The sequence below is a fragment of the Podarcis erhardii genome (assembly GCF_964252035.2).
Source record: "Podarcis erhardii genome assembly, chromosome: 2".
In the NCBI taxonomy this organism is placed as follows: Eukaryota; Metazoa; Chordata; class Lepidosauria; order Squamata; family Lacertidae; genus Podarcis; species Podarcis erhardii.
The window spans coordinates 27,736,950-27,753,952 of record NC_138498.1 but is presented as its reverse complement, the minus strand read 5'-3'; the positions used below and the strand labels follow the sequence as shown (position 1 = coordinate 27,753,952).

At 44.1% G+C, this 17,003-nt stretch overlaps 1 protein-coding gene across 10 annotated transcripts in view; it reads left to right on the top strand.

Annotated features, from left to right (window-relative positions):
• The window catches only part of SDK2 (sidekick cell adhesion molecule 2), a 338,404-nt gene that overhangs the window by 311,587 nt on the left and 9,814 nt on the right, over window positions 1-17,003 (top strand). For all 10 annotated transcript variants that reach the window (XM_081849481.1, XM_081849483.1, XM_081849479.1 and 7 more), the window contains 7 exons: window positions 668-783; window positions 4,368-4,554; window positions 10,288-10,425; window positions 11,830-11,991; window positions 12,378-12,503; window positions 15,313-15,477; window positions 15,615-15,755. In XM_081849481.1, coding sequence (XP_081705607.1) covers window positions 668-783; window positions 4,368-4,554; window positions 10,288-10,425; window positions 11,830-11,991; window positions 12,378-12,503; window positions 15,313-15,477; window positions 15,615-15,755 — 1,035 coding nt within the window. The remainder of the gene's footprint in view (window positions 1-667; window positions 784-4,367; window positions 4,555-10,287; window positions 10,426-11,829; window positions 11,992-12,377; window positions 12,504-15,312; window positions 15,478-15,614; window positions 15,756-17,003) is intronic.

Sequence of the window (17,003 nt, the reverse complement as noted above, 5' to 3'; positions counted from 1 at the left end):
TGGAGTATACAGTCAGGTTCAAGGTGCTCGTCTTGACCTTTAAAGCCCTTTGTGGCTTAGGGCCCTCGTATCTATGGGACCGCCTCTCCTGGTATGCCCCACAGAGGACCTTAAGGTCCATGAATAACCATAGTATAGAGGTCCTGGGCCCTAAGGAAGTCAGACTATCCTCCACCAGGGCCAGGGCCTTTTCAGTGATGGCTCCAACCTGGTGGAATGCTCTGTCCCATGAGACTAGGGCCCTTTAGGATTTAACCTCCTTCTGTTGGGCCTGTAAGACAGAGCTATTCCGCCTGGCCTTTAATTTGAATTCAGCCTGATCTTTTATTCCCTTCTCTTCCCTCCCCCTCCCCATTTATGAAGATCACCTGCTCTAAGACCCCACAACTAATTCTCCTCTGGCCTCCTCGCTGGCCCAAGTAGGACCAATTCAGCCAGCTAGCCCTGGGGGTTATCTAATGGATTTTTGAATGTTATTGTTATTCATGTTTTTATACCGTATTTTATGCTGCTTTTATAATTAAGTGTTTTAAATTTGTTGTTAGCCGCCCTGAGCCTGGTTTTTGAACTGGGAAGGGTGGTGTATAAATAAAAATTTATTATTATTATTATTATTATTATTATTATTATTATTATTCTCGCTGACATCCGGTTCTGCTCTCTTCAGTCCCTGCGGCTGCACCACAAAATGTGGCTATCCAAAGTGCCACGGCCACCCAGCTCGACATCACCTGGGAGCCGCCACCCCCCGAGGCACAGAACGGAGACATCCAAGGCTACAAGGTACCAGGCCATAGGAGGGAGGGATCTGGGCTACAGGTGAAGAAGGCTGGTGCACTTGTCGCCCTGGGGGATATTTGTAGATAGGAGTCGAAACCTTTTGCACTGCAGAGATTGTAAAGGGAGTTGCAGTTGCTGCTGCTGCTGCTGCTGCTGCTGCTGCCACATAAATGTATCACGGCGTCTTCTTGCATATTCCTCTACAGCCTAATATGTTAAAAAAGCTCGCAGTTATGGGGAATGGTGTTCCAGTGCATGATGTCAGGCTAGATTGGGGGTAGCCCATGTGATTCCCTTCTGATTTTGTAAGCCTCCCACTCACATCAGCCCCAGCCAGCATGAGTAGTAGTCAGGAATGATGGGAGTTGTAGTCCATATCATCAGGAGGGTACCACGTTGGCCTACGAGTGCCTTTCAGCAGTTCAGAATCTACTTTAAAGCCAGCAGATATTCTGGCTGGATCCATTTAAAGGGTGGGACTGTGACTGCAGCAGCCCTATATCTGTTGGAAAATGGAAATGAAACAAGCAAGAATTTTTCTTGGGAGGGGGGATGTGTTTCTACATTTCCCCTGCAAGTGATGCTGTTGAGCTTCAAATAAAACACTGGAGTTTCACATGCTGTGCCTTCTCAGGATTGCTTTTGTCCCTGGGGAACTAAGGGCTGCTCTGCGCCTTACGTTTTTTATGGGTGCGTTCAAAATGCACAAGCGCAGCACCTTTTAAAACTGTAAAGTGTGCCTGTGTCAGGTGCAAATTTACAACAGATGCATTCCTCCAGGAGACTGAGATTGGCCATTACAATATATGCTTGAGATAATAATAATAATAAATTTTATTTATACCCCACCCTCCCCAACCAAGACTGGGCTCAGGGCAGCTAACACCAAATATGAAAAACAATTGATCGAAATACAGCTTAAAAAACAAGATTAAAATACAACATAAAACATTAAAATGCAGCCTCATTTCATTGGAAACTCAAATCAAAAACTTTTTTGGGGATGAAAATGTCAAGTCTTCACCAAGGCTAACTATCCAGATGGGAAATGTTTGTGGCATGTGAAATGCCCTTAGTTCTGGGCTGTTCATGTGATTTGTTCAAGCCCAGCATAGACTCTCTTTTTTTGCAATGTGCTTAAAAGCCTGTCCCCTGGATTGTGTATTTTTCTGTGCTGTTTTTCTTGTTTGTTTGTTTTTTTTTCTGTTTTTTTTGTCTGTTTGTATTTAGTGTGAATTTAGTGTTTTCTTCTTGTAACCTTTAAAATTGGAATAAATATTATGTAAAAAAAAAAGATTGTGGCAGATGACAGAGCATCCAGCCACCATATTGTGGAACTGGAATTAGCCTCTTGCCAATCCCTGCGCAGCCATTCTTCATCCTGTCTTCAAGCATCCCATCCATGATCTAGTGAGGCACTTTACAAGCCAGTAGAACTGCGGTTTTGGAAAGTTGCTTCCTTGTTTCCTAAGAAACCTCCATGGGTCCCGGGAAGTGTTGCCATGGAGCCTGCTTGCTGCCGTCTCTCCGGCGCCTTGACTTCATGGCTTGGTGGGATGGTCCGGCTTCTCTGTGGAAGTCTGGATATCACCCAAGAGTGACTTCAGAGGTGCACTGTTAACTACTCCATTCTTAGTCCATCCCCATGAGCCAAGGCTGCAAAATGGATCGCCTGTGCTGTCTTGCCTAGTTCAGGGGCCAGCATGTCCTAATTGTTATGTGCCCATTTAACGGAATCATAGAATCATAGAGTTGGAAGAGATCACAAGGGCCATCGAGTCCAACCCCCTGCCAAGCAGGAAGAAGCTCACCTTCCCCGTTGAGAATCCTCAGGGGAAAATCTTTTGAGGTGCTTAATTCATTTCATAGCCTTTGGAAACGTGTTTTCACAGGCCAGCTTAAAAGTTTCTGGAACATAGTGGCATGAGCTAGGTATAAGAAAATTTCTCTGTGTGTGTAACAAGGAGATTTATGTCCTGTGCTTTGAATAAATGAAATAAACTTTTGCACACACATTTATTGGGCATTAGGACTTGTATCCTGAAAATTTTTATTTATGTATGCCATTACGGTGGCCCGTGTTTTGTTAGTCCCAAAATAGAAAACAAACGAGGTCCCAACTAAAGAAGAATGGCAACTTAAACTGATGGAGTATGCGCAGCTTGCGGATCTAACTTACAGAATAAGAGAACAAGAAGAACATTTGTTTAAAGAAGATTGGGAAATGTTTATTGAATATATGGGGAGGGAATTGTATACACTTGAAAATGTTGGCAGCATTAGGAAAAATTCAACAGTGTAAATAAGTTTTGATGAAAGTAGTAATGAAATGCTGAATGGTGTAGTTTGTATCAAATATGCAGGGATTTATGTTATGCAAAATGAACCATGGAAAGAGCAGAAGGGAAGTCATTGATATTTTAAGGTTGTTTAAATGAATATTCTAAATTGGAAAACAGATAATTTAATTTTATATATATAAAAGGACTTGTATCCAACTAACTGAATCTCAAAGGAGTTCCATTGGGATTAATTTAAGTTAGCCGAGCATATTGATTTCATTGGGCCTCTTCTAAATTTGAGTTATTTGAGTAAATTTGAGTTTATGCACACTTACCTTTTTTTCCTTCTCTTTCCTGGCAGAGCTCTACATTTTAATGCCTAATAATAATAATAATAATAATAATAAATTGCCCCCAAGCTTTCCCTTCTGAAACGCCACTCTTTAAAGCTGAACTGGAGCAAACATCAATACGAGGTTTCCCACGGATTGACGTTTGCTCCAATTGAGCTGTAAAGAGCAGGTTTTCACTGGGAAAGATCCGGAGCCCAAAAAGGGCTCTTGGGCATGGAACTTTAAATTGTGGACCCTGCCTGGAAAGAGCGGAGAAAAGGTAAAGCGTGGATAAGCCCTGAGTTGGAAAGAACACAGTGTTTTTTGCTTTAGCTGCATCTGAACTTACAGCGAAGGACTGGGGTAGCAGAGAGCAACAAAGGACAGAGAGATGTTAAAATAATGGACGGTGGCCAGAGAGCCAAGAGTAAAATCTATTTTAGCATTGTACCTGGGCATCTGCTGTTACCCAGGATAATAAGGCACAGTCATAGTTATGCCATCATGCCAATGGACTCCCTCTCTCCACCTGCCCCTCCCTCCATCTCTGGATTTCCTCTTTAAATCTCCCTCCCTCTGCAGCCCTACTCACTGTGGCAAACTTGCTATATGCCTCCATCATCCGGTTCTAACCAGGTGACCATCCCTTATCCACGCCGGCTGGGGCTGATGGCAGCTGGAATGCAGCCACATCTGCAAGGCCACAAGTTCCCTTTCCTCTGTTCTAGATGCTTGAGCTACTGCCTGACTTGTATGACTTGAGGAAATTATTATGCTGATAAAGGCGGTAGCGATTCCAAGGAACGAACAATATTAATTAACTACAGTATATACATATATATGACACTTTACATTTTGGAGTGGAAGAGCAGCATTGTTGGAAACGCATTGGTGACCACAAAGAGAAAAATGGGTGCTACTCCTCCCCCCCCCCAATTTTCCTCACTATGCCCCACTTCCTTCTTCCCTACAGATCTATTTCTGGGAGGCCCAGCGGCAGAACGAAACCGAACGGGTGAAAACGCTCTTCCTGCCGGAGAATGGCGTCAAACTCAAGAATCTGACTGGCTACACCGCCTACCTTGTCACCATCCTGGCCTTCAATGCTGCAGGCGATGGGCCCCGCAGCGCCCCCATCAAGGGCAGGACGCAGCAAGCAGGTGGGATAGGAGGGAGGAGAGGCAGCAGTGACTTGGCTGTGAATAGCAGTTTGCAGGTCCTGTGCTGATGCGCTGAGTTGGGCCGGGGATGGGAAGGCATGAGCACGACCACGATGGGAAGTGTTCGTTCTCATTCAGTCTCACAGATGAGGTTGTTTTTTTAATGCGTGTGGCCAAAAGACCTCTCTGTATAAGCAGCAAATCTTTTTTGGTCCAACTACAGTGGTACCTTGGTTTAAGAAAAGCCTAGTTTAAGAACAACTTGGATTAAGAACGCTGCAAACCCGGAAGTAGGTGTTTTGGTTTGTGAACTTTGCCTCGGAATAAGAACATGTTTCTCTTCCTATTGAGTGTGTTCCATTTGTAAATTGAGTCCCCCGCTGCTATGGGAAAGCATGCCTTGGTTTAAGAACACTTTGGTTTAAGAACGGAATTCTGGAATGGATTAAGTTCGTAAACCAAGGTACCACTGTATACTGATAGGTCATCACCTTCCTTTTGCATCCTCTTAACTGCAGTCTTAAGTTCCCATCCACATTCTCTTTTTCCTCTTATTTTTTTAAAATAATTTTTATTAAAGTTTATAGAGAAAAATGCAGTGCTCAATAGCTTTCCCCCACCCTCCTTCCTCTTAACCAAACCAAGACTTTTATTTCGATACAATAAAAACACAAAAGGGGGGGGATAATAGAAAAAGAAAGAAAGAAAGAAAGAAAGAAAGAAAGAAAGAAGAAAAGAAAAGAAGTTAAAAGAGATAGCTAGAAAAATAAGATTCAGAAAGTGAAGAACTTCCAATTCTTCATCTGTCCACTATATGAAACATTCACTTCGTCCAGTCCTCTTAATTTTGCATGAGCATCCCACAGCATCCCAGCATGTCTCTGCCTCCACCAGTTGAATCATTGGCTTGCAGGTCCTGAGCCCCCACCTCCCCTGTGCTTCAACCCCAAATTCCTGCTTCTCCCGAATATTCAAGCCCCTCTCTGACTAGGAGCTTGACTCTTGAGCTGGGACGTTGCTGCTCTGTGTGCATTGCTGTGCATCAGGCTGAGATTCAGCAGAACCGTTGAACTGTTGACCTTGGGCTGCATTTGATGCCCAACAAAAGACACATGCGCCTCTGTAGCCTGAACCCCTGTGCTCCATCCTCAACAGGCACCTGCTTTGTTCCTTTGCGTCACCTGCGCCCCTCCTCTTCCTTCCAGCCATGAGCTTCAAAACATCCTCAGGTTACATGTTTGGAGATCAAAGCCAACAAGAAAGGAAAGAAGGAGAGGCTTATGGGCCATATCCACCGCCAGCAGCTTTGGCTGGTGAAACCTTCTTTAAGCCAAGGGCACTGCTGAGTGAGGGTCTGGGCTTGTATCTGTATTTCCCGCTATGCAGAGAGGAAGTTGGAGCTGTCTCGGACTGTGCTTCGCTGGCTTCCCATTCCTTGGATCTTCGGGGTTGTTGTTGGCACAGCATAAAGGAGCATGAAAAGAATTGCAGCGATGACTTTGGCCAGAACAGTTTAGGACGGCTTCTCCCATTTCCCCTCTTTGCAGGCCCCCTGCTCGGCTCTAAAAATGACTGCGCCAAAGGTTCAAGTCACTGACTTTGAATGGACTCGGCTAAAATACAAAACAAAACAAAAAAAACTGCATTCTGCCTAATGCCCTGAGACAATGGTCTCTCTGTTAGAAGTTCCCAGTGCCTTGGTGAGAAAAGAGGTTTGAGATACTGTTCATCTGCAAACAGTTTTTATTCCAGGAGATGCTACTTTAGGAGTTTCTGGTTTTAGGAATCCTAATCTGTCACCAGTGCTTTGCAGAGTATGAGAGATAGCAAGTAAATAAAGCTAGATTTAGCTTTTCATTAAAGGCGGGGGGGGGTCTTCATTTTGAGAGTGTTTTTGGGCTGGATGTTTGTGGTTTATTTTTACTAGCTTTTAATCATTTAATTGCTATAAGTTTATTCTAAATGTCCATCTCCTTGGAGCCCTCTCTCCCTTAAAGGCAGTATAAACTTTAAAACTTTATAAAATTTAAAATGAATAAAAATAAGGGCCTAACTAGGTGAGCTGCTATTTGCTCCAGGAAGGGAAATATACAGATATCTTAGAGTAGTCTTCCCCAACCAGGGGCCCTCCAGGGCTTGATCTAGACACATCAAAGAAGCATTTCAGTTAAACGCGTTATAAACTTTGTATGAGAAATCAGGTTGGCAAAAACTGAACTCCACAGCGCCATCTGGTGTCACAGTGTTGTAATGCATATACAATGCATCTAAAGTGCTTTTTCTTTGCCAATGTAGCTGAGTCCCAGAAGTTGTGGGATTACAACTCCCCTTTTCCCAGACCATTGACTATGCTACCTGGGGCTGATGTGAATTAAAGTCTAAAACTTCTGCCGGGGAAAAGGTTGAGGAAGACTGCTTTACAAGTCTAGGTAGATTTCCCCCCAGGAATATATAATAGCTTGGGGTGTGTGATCTTAAGAAAAGGAAGAAGTTAGGAAAACAGTCGGGAATTATTTTGTTTAGGTCTAATAATATATTTGAAAAGATATGGAGGATACAGACCAGGATGTCTGTTTTGCTAGAAGACCTTGTTGGCCCCAGTAACAACGGGATGCTGGACAAGAAGATTTCTAGGTGCAGCCACACTTCCAATGAAAACCATGGCTTGGCTTACTTGCTTAAGCCACCTGGATCATTTAGCCTAACTTTATTTCTTTTGCAGTTTTTATAAAACTCCTCCTCCTCCCTCATCTTGACAAGGTGGTTGTCAGTTCCAGCTAAGATACAGAAAACTGAAAATGAAGAGCAGTTGCTTGTTCAGCACAAAGGAGTGAACTGCTGCTAAGCAGTCTTGGGAATCCCGCAAGCGTAATAATAGCATTAACTATATATATATTAAACCCTTTAAAAAAATAATTTGATTTTCTGAGGATCAGGCTCATGAACCACAGTGGTGCCTCACAAGACAAAATTAATCCGTTCCGTGAGGCTCTTCATATAGCGGTTTTTTTCGTCTTGCGAAGCAAGCCCATTGACAGCTTAGCGGATTAGCGCTATTAGCGGTTTAGCGGCTTTTAGCGGATCAACTGATAAGCGGCTTAGCGGCTTAGGAAAAGGGGGGAAAGGGGGGGGAACCCACAGGAACTCGCAAGACATTTCGTCTTGCGAAGCAAGCCCATAGGGTAATTCGTTTTGCGAAGCGCCTCCAAAACGGAAAACCCTTTCATCTAGCGGGTTTTCCGTCTTGCGAGGCATTCGTCTTGTGGGGCACCACTGTACTCTCTAAACTAGCATTATGAGATGTTTTCTTATTTCTTTCATTCATGCTTTCACACTAGTGCCACAGTGTTACTGCCAAAGCAGTAACAGTTTCCCAAAATAATCCAGACATGTGAAATGCCTTGGTTGTCAAGGAAACAAGCAGCAGAGCACGGGGTCGGGAAACAATAGCCCTAGCCCAATTCCACCTGCATAGATTTGTTATCTTTATTTCTTTCTACAAACCTTTATTAGATATAGACCATCTTAAAACATCCATATGCCAAAAGAAATAAAATCAAAATATATACCCAAAAAAAGCCATCTAAGATGTATAGCAACATAAATTTTCATTGGGAGTGTCTTCCCGCAATATTTTGTGATGTTGTGGAAGAAGCTTTATTATCAAACAATAGACATGCTATAGAGCCCTGTCCCTACTACATTTTCAGAGCCAGCTTGCGAGAATTGTTTGGCCCTGGACAGATTAAAACCGTGAGCATGGTTTCAAAAGTAGTTAACAACTTCCTAGAAAATTAGAAATCTGAGGAGATCAGCTTCCTTCCTGGGATTTCTTGGTTTTCTGCATGCTTGCTTCCTTCCTTCTGTGAGTTACAGCTATGGAAAACTCTATTACGTTTAATAGGCTTGCTGGGGGAGTTTTGTGGAGTCTCACTGCCACTAAAGCTGGCCTTGAAGGCAGCCCCTTGCTGCTTTGGAAGGCAATGCACATGCAATTTCTATGCATGTAGGTTTCCCCTTCTCAGATGTTCTCTCCCAACCTGTGGTGGTGAGGTGAACGCTGTGATTTCAGGAGCGGGTCCAGCAAGGTGGCGCCACGATCCCTTTATTTTTTCGAAACTTTGGCCTAGTTAAACATTATTTCAGCCTTCTGCACTTTTCTTTGCCCACCTTTGGCTTCCCAATCCACAGTCTCCTCCGTTTTCAGTCTTCCTCAGGCTCCACTTTTCCCTTTTCTGGCCTCCGCAGCTCCCTTAATCACATCGTCCGTTCTCCCCTCCTACATTCCATACTTTGCCACCTTAAAACTAAATTTTAACCGTTCTATGGGGTGGCCTGTCTGTAGGTTTCATTCTCATCACCACCATGAACCTGAAAGAGAGATTCTGCCCTGATGTGGTTGCCTTTTAAAACTATGAGGTACCCAAAGGTTGAGCTGCTTTTCCTCCCTAGGATTCACAAAGGGGAGGCAGCATTTGGCTGGGACTCTTAAATGGGGAGAGATCTCTCGCTCTCAGGAACTGCTTGCAGCTTTCCCATAAGCACCTGATTGGCCATTGTGAGGGCAGGATACTGCACTATAGATGGGCCTTTGGTCTGATACATCAAGAGTCTTCTTGTGTTCTTGAGGGATAGTTGGGTATACATTCCTTTTAAATCTGTTCTATAAACAATGGGTGTGCAAAGTGTTTTGCAATCATTGGCATCATTGCTAAATTCTACTGTGCAAAGTTCTTCCCAGTCCTTCCTGCAACCATTTTCACAATAGTTACACACACACACACACACACACACTCTTCTATTTTTTAATTAAATTTTATTTAACATAACTATTACAAAATACAAGCAAAATACTGCAAATACATATATACATATATATTTCAGATAAGCACACATATATAAAAAACAAACAAAAAAAGGAAGAAAAGAAAAAAGAAAAAATAAGAAAAAAAATTGGAAGAAGAAGAAAAATTGGAAGAATTTCTTCCAAGTTTATTCTACAAATATCTCAATAATAAAATTTAATTGATTGACTTCCATCGCTTACACTGCACTTCCAATATATATTTTAAGCAAAATTGTATCTGTTATTCCGTATTTTTCTAACTTCTGCTATTGAAGCTTGGCTGGAGGAAGTTAAAATCAGCTAGTGGATGGTATTTATAAGGGATAATCTGTGGGTAGGAAAGGCTTAAGTACCCGAGACCTGAGAGTATAGGGTGGTATACAATTTTAAATTATTATTTGCTGGTTCTCCCTAGTAAATGTCCCATCCCCAGCCCATGTATTGCCATTGTGAGGGAAACACAATGTTGGGCTCTTGTTTCCCTTTCAACATCTGTTTTGGCCCTGGTATATTCCCGTTTGACAGATGTGATGAAGAGCCACCGTCACTGGCCCATGACCCTCCAGTAAATTCTTGGTTGAGTGGGGGTTACCGTCACCTCTTCTGGGTTTTTAAGTACTTAACCCATGTTGTCCCCTTCCCCAGCTGCTCTTAGACCAGATATCTCTGCTTCCTGTCCTGCCATTGTTCTGTCTTGTTTTCCTTCACTGGCTGTGCAAAAGGTCACCCGTATTCAAGGACTGATAGGATTTCTTTCAATGGATTGTCCTTCCTTCTGGAGATTAGTGGTGGATAGCTAGACCACCTCCATCCACAAGGCCATGTTGTTGACGGGAAAGCCTAACATCGCCCATAACTTCTAACTCCTTCCTTTTCTTTCCTCGCAGCCCCCAGCTCACCAGGCTCCATCAAATTTAGTGAGCTCACCACCACCTCCGTGAACGTCTCCTGGGAGCCACCAATTTTCCCTAATGGAATCCTGGAGGGCTACCGACTCATCTATGAACCTTGCATGCCTGTGGATGGTGAGGGGCTTTGAGAACAGGGTCCGGCGTGTGTGTGTGTGTGTGTGCATGTGAAGGTTTATGAATGTACATGAATTAGTGAGTCAGTTGTGTGTTTGAAGCAGTGAATTGATTAAAACAAGCAAGACTGATAAAAACAAGTCTGTCTCATGTTTCGAATCGTGACAGTTTTTATCTGGGAATATGTGAAAAGTCCAGTGTCTCAAGGTATTTGAATTTAATGGCAATCTTGTTGCGAACCCTTTCCCAATACAAAGCAACTAATATGCTATTTATTCTAGGGCTTTTGTTGGCATTGTTTCAAATGGAGCAGTTAGTGGCATGTAGCCATAGAATAAATAAAAAACTAGCATGTTTAGCCTAGACATCTATTCACAGCTCAAGACCATTTTTATTTTTGGGTTGCCACAGCAGTATAGAGGACAAGTGTTTTTTTTATTTTGTGGACAGACAGTACAACGAATCATGATCATTAGAACTTAATTTCCAAAAACTAACTGTAACCCCAGACACTTTTTATCTTCAAATTCTGTTTCCTAATCTGAGACGTGTAGGTCAGCTGTGCATACTCAGTAGTAATGGAAAGGCATTCTGCACATGCTCAAATGCCTTTCTTTAATTCTTGGATTGCCAGTGCTAAAAAAACGGTTTCCGGAATGTGTGATTATCAAGCACTGTGTATTCAATATTCCAGTGTGAAATTCAGTGATAATATTCAAGCATATGTTCTATCCCCCTCTTGCTTAAAAATGAGCTTTCTGGTATCACCATTTTTCTACCACTTCCCTTTCCTGAAAAAAAATCATTATTTAAAATAATAAAAATAATAATTAGAAAAATAGGTCCCAGGCTCAAATGGCCATACTGTCTTGTACTGCCCCATAAGGTCATATGCCATTCCATATATATAATAATCTGATCAACAAAAACAAATTAATAACTAGGCCATAAGTTTTCGCAAAGAATTTCCAACTAATATAAAGGAATGCTTGGTTTCACAATCCCACACACTACTAATGTCAGAACATAATCACAGTTAATGCTGAAACATTATTAACTGACCAAATAAATCCTTCCACATCCATGCATGCATCTGAAGTGCCTCTAACCTAAGGATCGAGCATTAATAAATGCAATGAAACCATTCCATAGTATTAGGTGCCATTCCTTATCCTGTAAAAACAGCAACATAGACCCATATAAAATACCCAGCATATTAAGGTATTTATCTGTGCTGGAAGGAATAAGCAATAATGTAAGCTGTAAGAAACTAGGAACTAAGCCTAAGAGAGTTTGGATTTGATAAATTGCAGCAACTTAGCTGCAGGGAAGGTTCTGTGGCTGCAAATGGCCATTGATGGGGTTGCGTGCCTAATCCCTGAATTCTGCCTCTCTCCCCTGCAGGTGTGAGCAAGATTGTAACAGTGGATGTGAAGGGAAACAGTCCCCTATGGTTGAAAGTCAAAGATCTAGCAGAAGGAGTCACTTACCGGTTCCGAATCCGAGCCAAGACTTTTACCTACGGACCGGAAGTAGAAGCCAACATCACCACTGGGCCAGGAGAAGGTAAACTAAGAGCCGGGGGCAGGGAAAACCTTCTTTATCTGCCACTTCATATACTTATATATAGATCTTGCACAGTATTGTGAATTGAACTCTAGAGTTTCTCCAGGGAGCAACTATCCTGGTTGATCGGTGATGTACTAATGATGTACCCCCCAAAAAAGTGAGGTACTATTTAAAGCCACATGAAATCAACAAACTGGACCTCTGCTGAAAGCATCTACAAACCCACCCTTTGGGGAATGGACATTGTTAGATGTGATTAGCAGTTTTTCTTGCCTAGGGCTTGTATTTAGCAGGGAAAAAAGGAAAGAAATGATTCCTTGGTTACTTGCTCCACAGTTTCGCAGCACGATTTCTGTACTGAAAATGTCTTTCTTTGTTCCCAGGTGCTCCAGGTCCTCCAGGTGAGCCCTTCATCTCCAGGTACGGCTCAGCTATCACAATCCACTGGTCAAGCGGTGACCCTGGGAAAGGTCCTATCACCAGATACGTGATTGAGGCGCGTCCTTCAGGTACCAGCTCTGCGCTCAGTCCACATCCCCCTTGGCTGACTCAGCCATTAGCAGTCCTAAAGTTGGAACTTTAAGAGCAGTTCCTGATATGGCTGCTTCTGTCCTGTGGGCCTTTTGGGATCATGATCCCAAAAGACGAGGCTTCGTTTCCAAACGAAAATGTGCCCAAAGCATCAGCCTGCCCGAAAGTCAGCGCTTCTGTTATGTAAGTTCTCTCTCCTGGTCCCAGATAACCAAGAGGTTGTGCTTACCCACTGGTAACTGTGCTCTGCAAATGTTCAGAGGCATCAGGTGGTATCCAACTAAGTCTTATTCAGTGCAGACCCATTGAAACTAATGACCATGACTAAGTTAGGTCCATTGATTTCACTGGGTCTTCTCTGAGTAAGCCTTAGTTGAATGCCACCCATTTTCTCTTTATTATTCTGGCGTATATTGTATATTTTCCCTCTGCACCACGGCACCTTCCTTCCCTTTCCAAGCTACAACTGGATCAGCCATAGCTGTCAACTTTTCCCTTTTCTTGCGAGGAATCCTATTTGGAATAAGGGAATTTCCCTTTAAAAAAGGGAAACGTTGACAGCTATGGCTGATCCAGTTGTAGCTTGGAAAGGGAAGGAAGGTGCCGTGGTGCAGAGGGAAAAGTGTTGCACTGGGGGATTGTGAGAGTAAGAACCACCTGCCTTTGGAGACCATAGCTGGTGTTTCCCCCATGAGTACAGCCAAGAAATGCAGGGCACCTGCCTGCCAGTTGATTTAGCATCCATAAGACATTCACCTGTCCTGGCCGCATCTGATGGTGCCTGGAATGGATGTCACCTAGCAAGGTAGAACTCAAAGAGCACTGCAGGGTAGCAGCACGAGTCTTTCAGCACGAGCCTTCGTGGCAATTAACAAGCCCCGTGCCACGCCATCTGCTCTTCCCTGTCCTCTCTCCCTTTTACTCACAGCAGCCTCATTAAAAAGCAAGCCAGAGTCCATTTCAAAGCACAGGAGTGATTTATCCCCTTGCATCTGCCCTGCTCTTGGGCTGCAGGTCCATCAATCATCCTCTCCATTCCCCAGAGGGAGACGGGAGCAGGCAGAATGTTTCATGAGCCACAAGCTTCCTCTTGGGGATGGAGACTCTCCAATCCCTAAAGGAGCTTACACGTTAGAAGCAAGCAATCTGCCTGCATTGAGTGAAGCAGGTTGTAATCCGCTCTTGGACAAGCGAGGAAATGGACACATACAGTTGGGAGACCCGACTCACCTGAGGTTTGCACACTGGGATGTGAGAGCTTGGCTATCCAGTCCCTTGTAGCTATTAGGCTACATCGAACGGTGTTAGGACCCAGAGATGTCCTAATTAAGTAATTGCCAAACTGCATGCTGAGTACAGTATGCTAATGTGGCACAAAAGAGCTGTTAAATGTGCGGTGAGAAATAAATGTTCTGCGAACCCAAAGTACCCACCCACTGAGGAAGCCGCCCATTATCTCTTTGGATGAATTACCAACCTGACCTAGTCTCCTCCAAGTCACCATATGCCTTTAGGAAAGACCATTCTGCACCATCTCTGCAGCGAGTGTTAACAGGGTCAATCAAGCTACTCCTGGTTCAGACAGTGCAGGAGCAGAATCTCCTGCCTTGAGGAGGGAGGCAGTGACTCACAATGGCATTTCCGGGGCGGGGATGGTGGGTCAGGTTGAGAGTGTCTGTAGTAATTCAGATCAACCCAAGAAGCCCACAGTCGTATGAAGCAAGTAAGGACATTTTATTTGGCCACAATGTGCACAGAAAAACCTCATAACCCCTCTGTTAGCCTTCCTGTGGGCTTCTCCCATTGTTCTTCTTAGAGTCATGGGGCACGTAGAGACTGCTTTGTCTTCACCTGTTCTTTGCCAGCTTGGATGCTGGCAATATAGCCTTGGTCTACATGTTATTTTGATGCCTATTTCTGCCTGATTACCATGATGTGCCACAAATGCAAGGTATTTTGTGACACACACCCCTCAATTAAAGGTTCCAAAAATATTTTAGCTCATTCAATGATGTTAATGCTATTACTGACAAGGCTGGTCTTTCCTTTAGGACTACACGGGCTTCAGGTCTACCCAAGAGTCCTCCACCACTGTGACCTGCTGCTGTCTTGAGCATACTGTTCAGCAATATGTCTTTGCCACTCCTCTCTGAATCAGAGAGCCTTAGGGATTATAATGTCTCAAGAGTCAATTTAGCCCACCTTCTGGGTTGGCTCCATCATCAGATATGTAGAACTAATTAAAGCCGAAGCTTCCTGGACAGTTATGTACCCGGCATACCTTTTAAAGAACAAGGACATTTTCAGAACCCCTTATTCCGTCAGTCAGTCTCTTCAGAGCTGGAGTTTCTTCTGCATTACTTAATAACCTTATACATGCAGTCAAATGTCTGCAAATAGATTTTGTATGAGCAGCTTGAGCTTCATTTGACCATTCTTTATTCAAACGTATAAAAAATTAAGGATCACTGGCATGTACATCATGCTAACATAGCAAATAATTATGTGAACTTTGCAAATGTCTGGAAATCAGTTGTATCAATTATTGTCATTTTTAGGGAGAGGAAACAAGGGTTTTCGGTATATATTCAGCATTATAGGTCCCCTCATTCACTTCCCAGGGCAGTGGTTATGAATTATTTCCCCATGCTTGCGTTTTGTGTGTGTGTGTGTGTGTGTGTGTGTGTGTGTGTGTGTGTGTGTTTGCAATGAGTTTATAGGTGCATAGACACACACATGCATTTCCTGTTGCGAATTCACTTGGTTTTTTTTCTCTCTCTCTTCTAGATGAGGGGCTCTGGGACATTCTCATCAAAGACATTCCCAAGGAAGTGACCTCATACACCTTCAGCATGGACATATTGAAGCAAGGTGTCAGCTACGACTTCCGGGTCATTGCTGTCAATGACTATGGCTATGGGACACCCAGCTCTCCCTCCCCATCGGTTTCAGGTAACAGAGGTGAAAGTCGAACACTCGCTCAGGTCAGGGTCACTAAGCCCTGAGCATAGGCTATAGGAAACAATGTGTGTGGGTGGCCTTTCAGGGAAAGGGTGTCTGATTGCTCCGTGCTGCCTGCTGTCTTGCAGCCCAGAAAGCCAATCCTTTCTATGAGGAGTGGTGGTTCCTGGTGGTCATTGCTCTGGTGGGACTCATCTTCATCCTCCTGCTGGTCTTTGTCCTCATCATCCGAGGGCAGAGCAAGAAGTATGCCAAGAAGTCAGACTCAGGTGGGTGCTAACAACATCGTATTGAGATGTCCTTTCCCCCTAATTAAGGCTCCTTCCTTTGAGAGTATTGAATACAAACACGGTGGAGAGATTTCAATAGCAGCTTTGAAGCTGTATCCCATGTGGAGCACATTAGTGAGTATGTAGCAGGAAGCGACACCGTACATTCCACTGGTCCAACAACCTTACATTTGCTCCTTGTGGCCTTCTTAGCACCAACCAGGAGATGATACTCCTGCCTGCAGCATCCTAGCTACAAACCTCTTCCCCAAGCCAATGGCCCACCTATGAGAATTTCCACCCACTCTTCTTGGATGTTATATTCTTTTGTTCTCCTTGCATGCCCTGGTCACTATCCCAGCTAGCATGACCAAAGCCCAGGGATTATGAGAACTAGAGTCCAACAACATCTGGAGGGCATCACATCACCAACTACCCCAATCTAAGCTAAGACTCCTGAATTCCAATTACCCAATTAAAATTGAACCAGCTCTCTCAGTCACTTGAGCAGGGTGAGGGAATCTTAAATGCAAAACCTAGCTTTAACTGTTCTTCAGCTGGCTGGGACTTACCCTAAGAATCCCCCTCTCTAGTGCCTGCTTGTGGTATGTTGGGGGTGGGGTGGAGTCAGTGACCTTGTTGACGCCACTCCAAGCTCATAGGCGCCGACTCCATGGGGCTTGAGGGGGCCCGAGCCCCCTCAAAAATTCGTTTGGGGGGGCTCCGCCCCCCCAATAATCTCCGGCGCCCCTCCAGCAGAGCGCCATCGCCGCCCCTCCCCCAGCCCAAAATGCACAGGGAGGGGCGGGCTGCATGCCTCCTGCCCTCCCTCCCGAGCAAAAGCTCCACCCAATTTCCTTTGGAGCTGATTAATAGGCGCAGCACGCTCTCCCCTATTCGCTCACGAGGAGGCGGCGCCACTTTATTTGCATATTCATGAGCTTATTTATTATTCATGAGCTTTCCCGGGCCCCCCCAATATTTTTTATAAGTCCGCGTCCCTGTCAAAGCTGACACTTAAAATAAATGGCTTCGTGTCCCAGCCACCGCCAGAGGCAACTGCAGAGGTCACCAAGGCAAGAGAACACGACTGTGTTTGCTTTGCTCTAATTGTGAGGAAAAGCTGAGCTTTCCTCTTAAATAAGCGAAATGGATGGGAGAAGTGAGTTTGTGTGGGGTGGCATCTTTGGGAACAATGGCTTGCAACAATTGTTTGCAAGTCACTTTCCTTGTGTAGGTGCACACAGC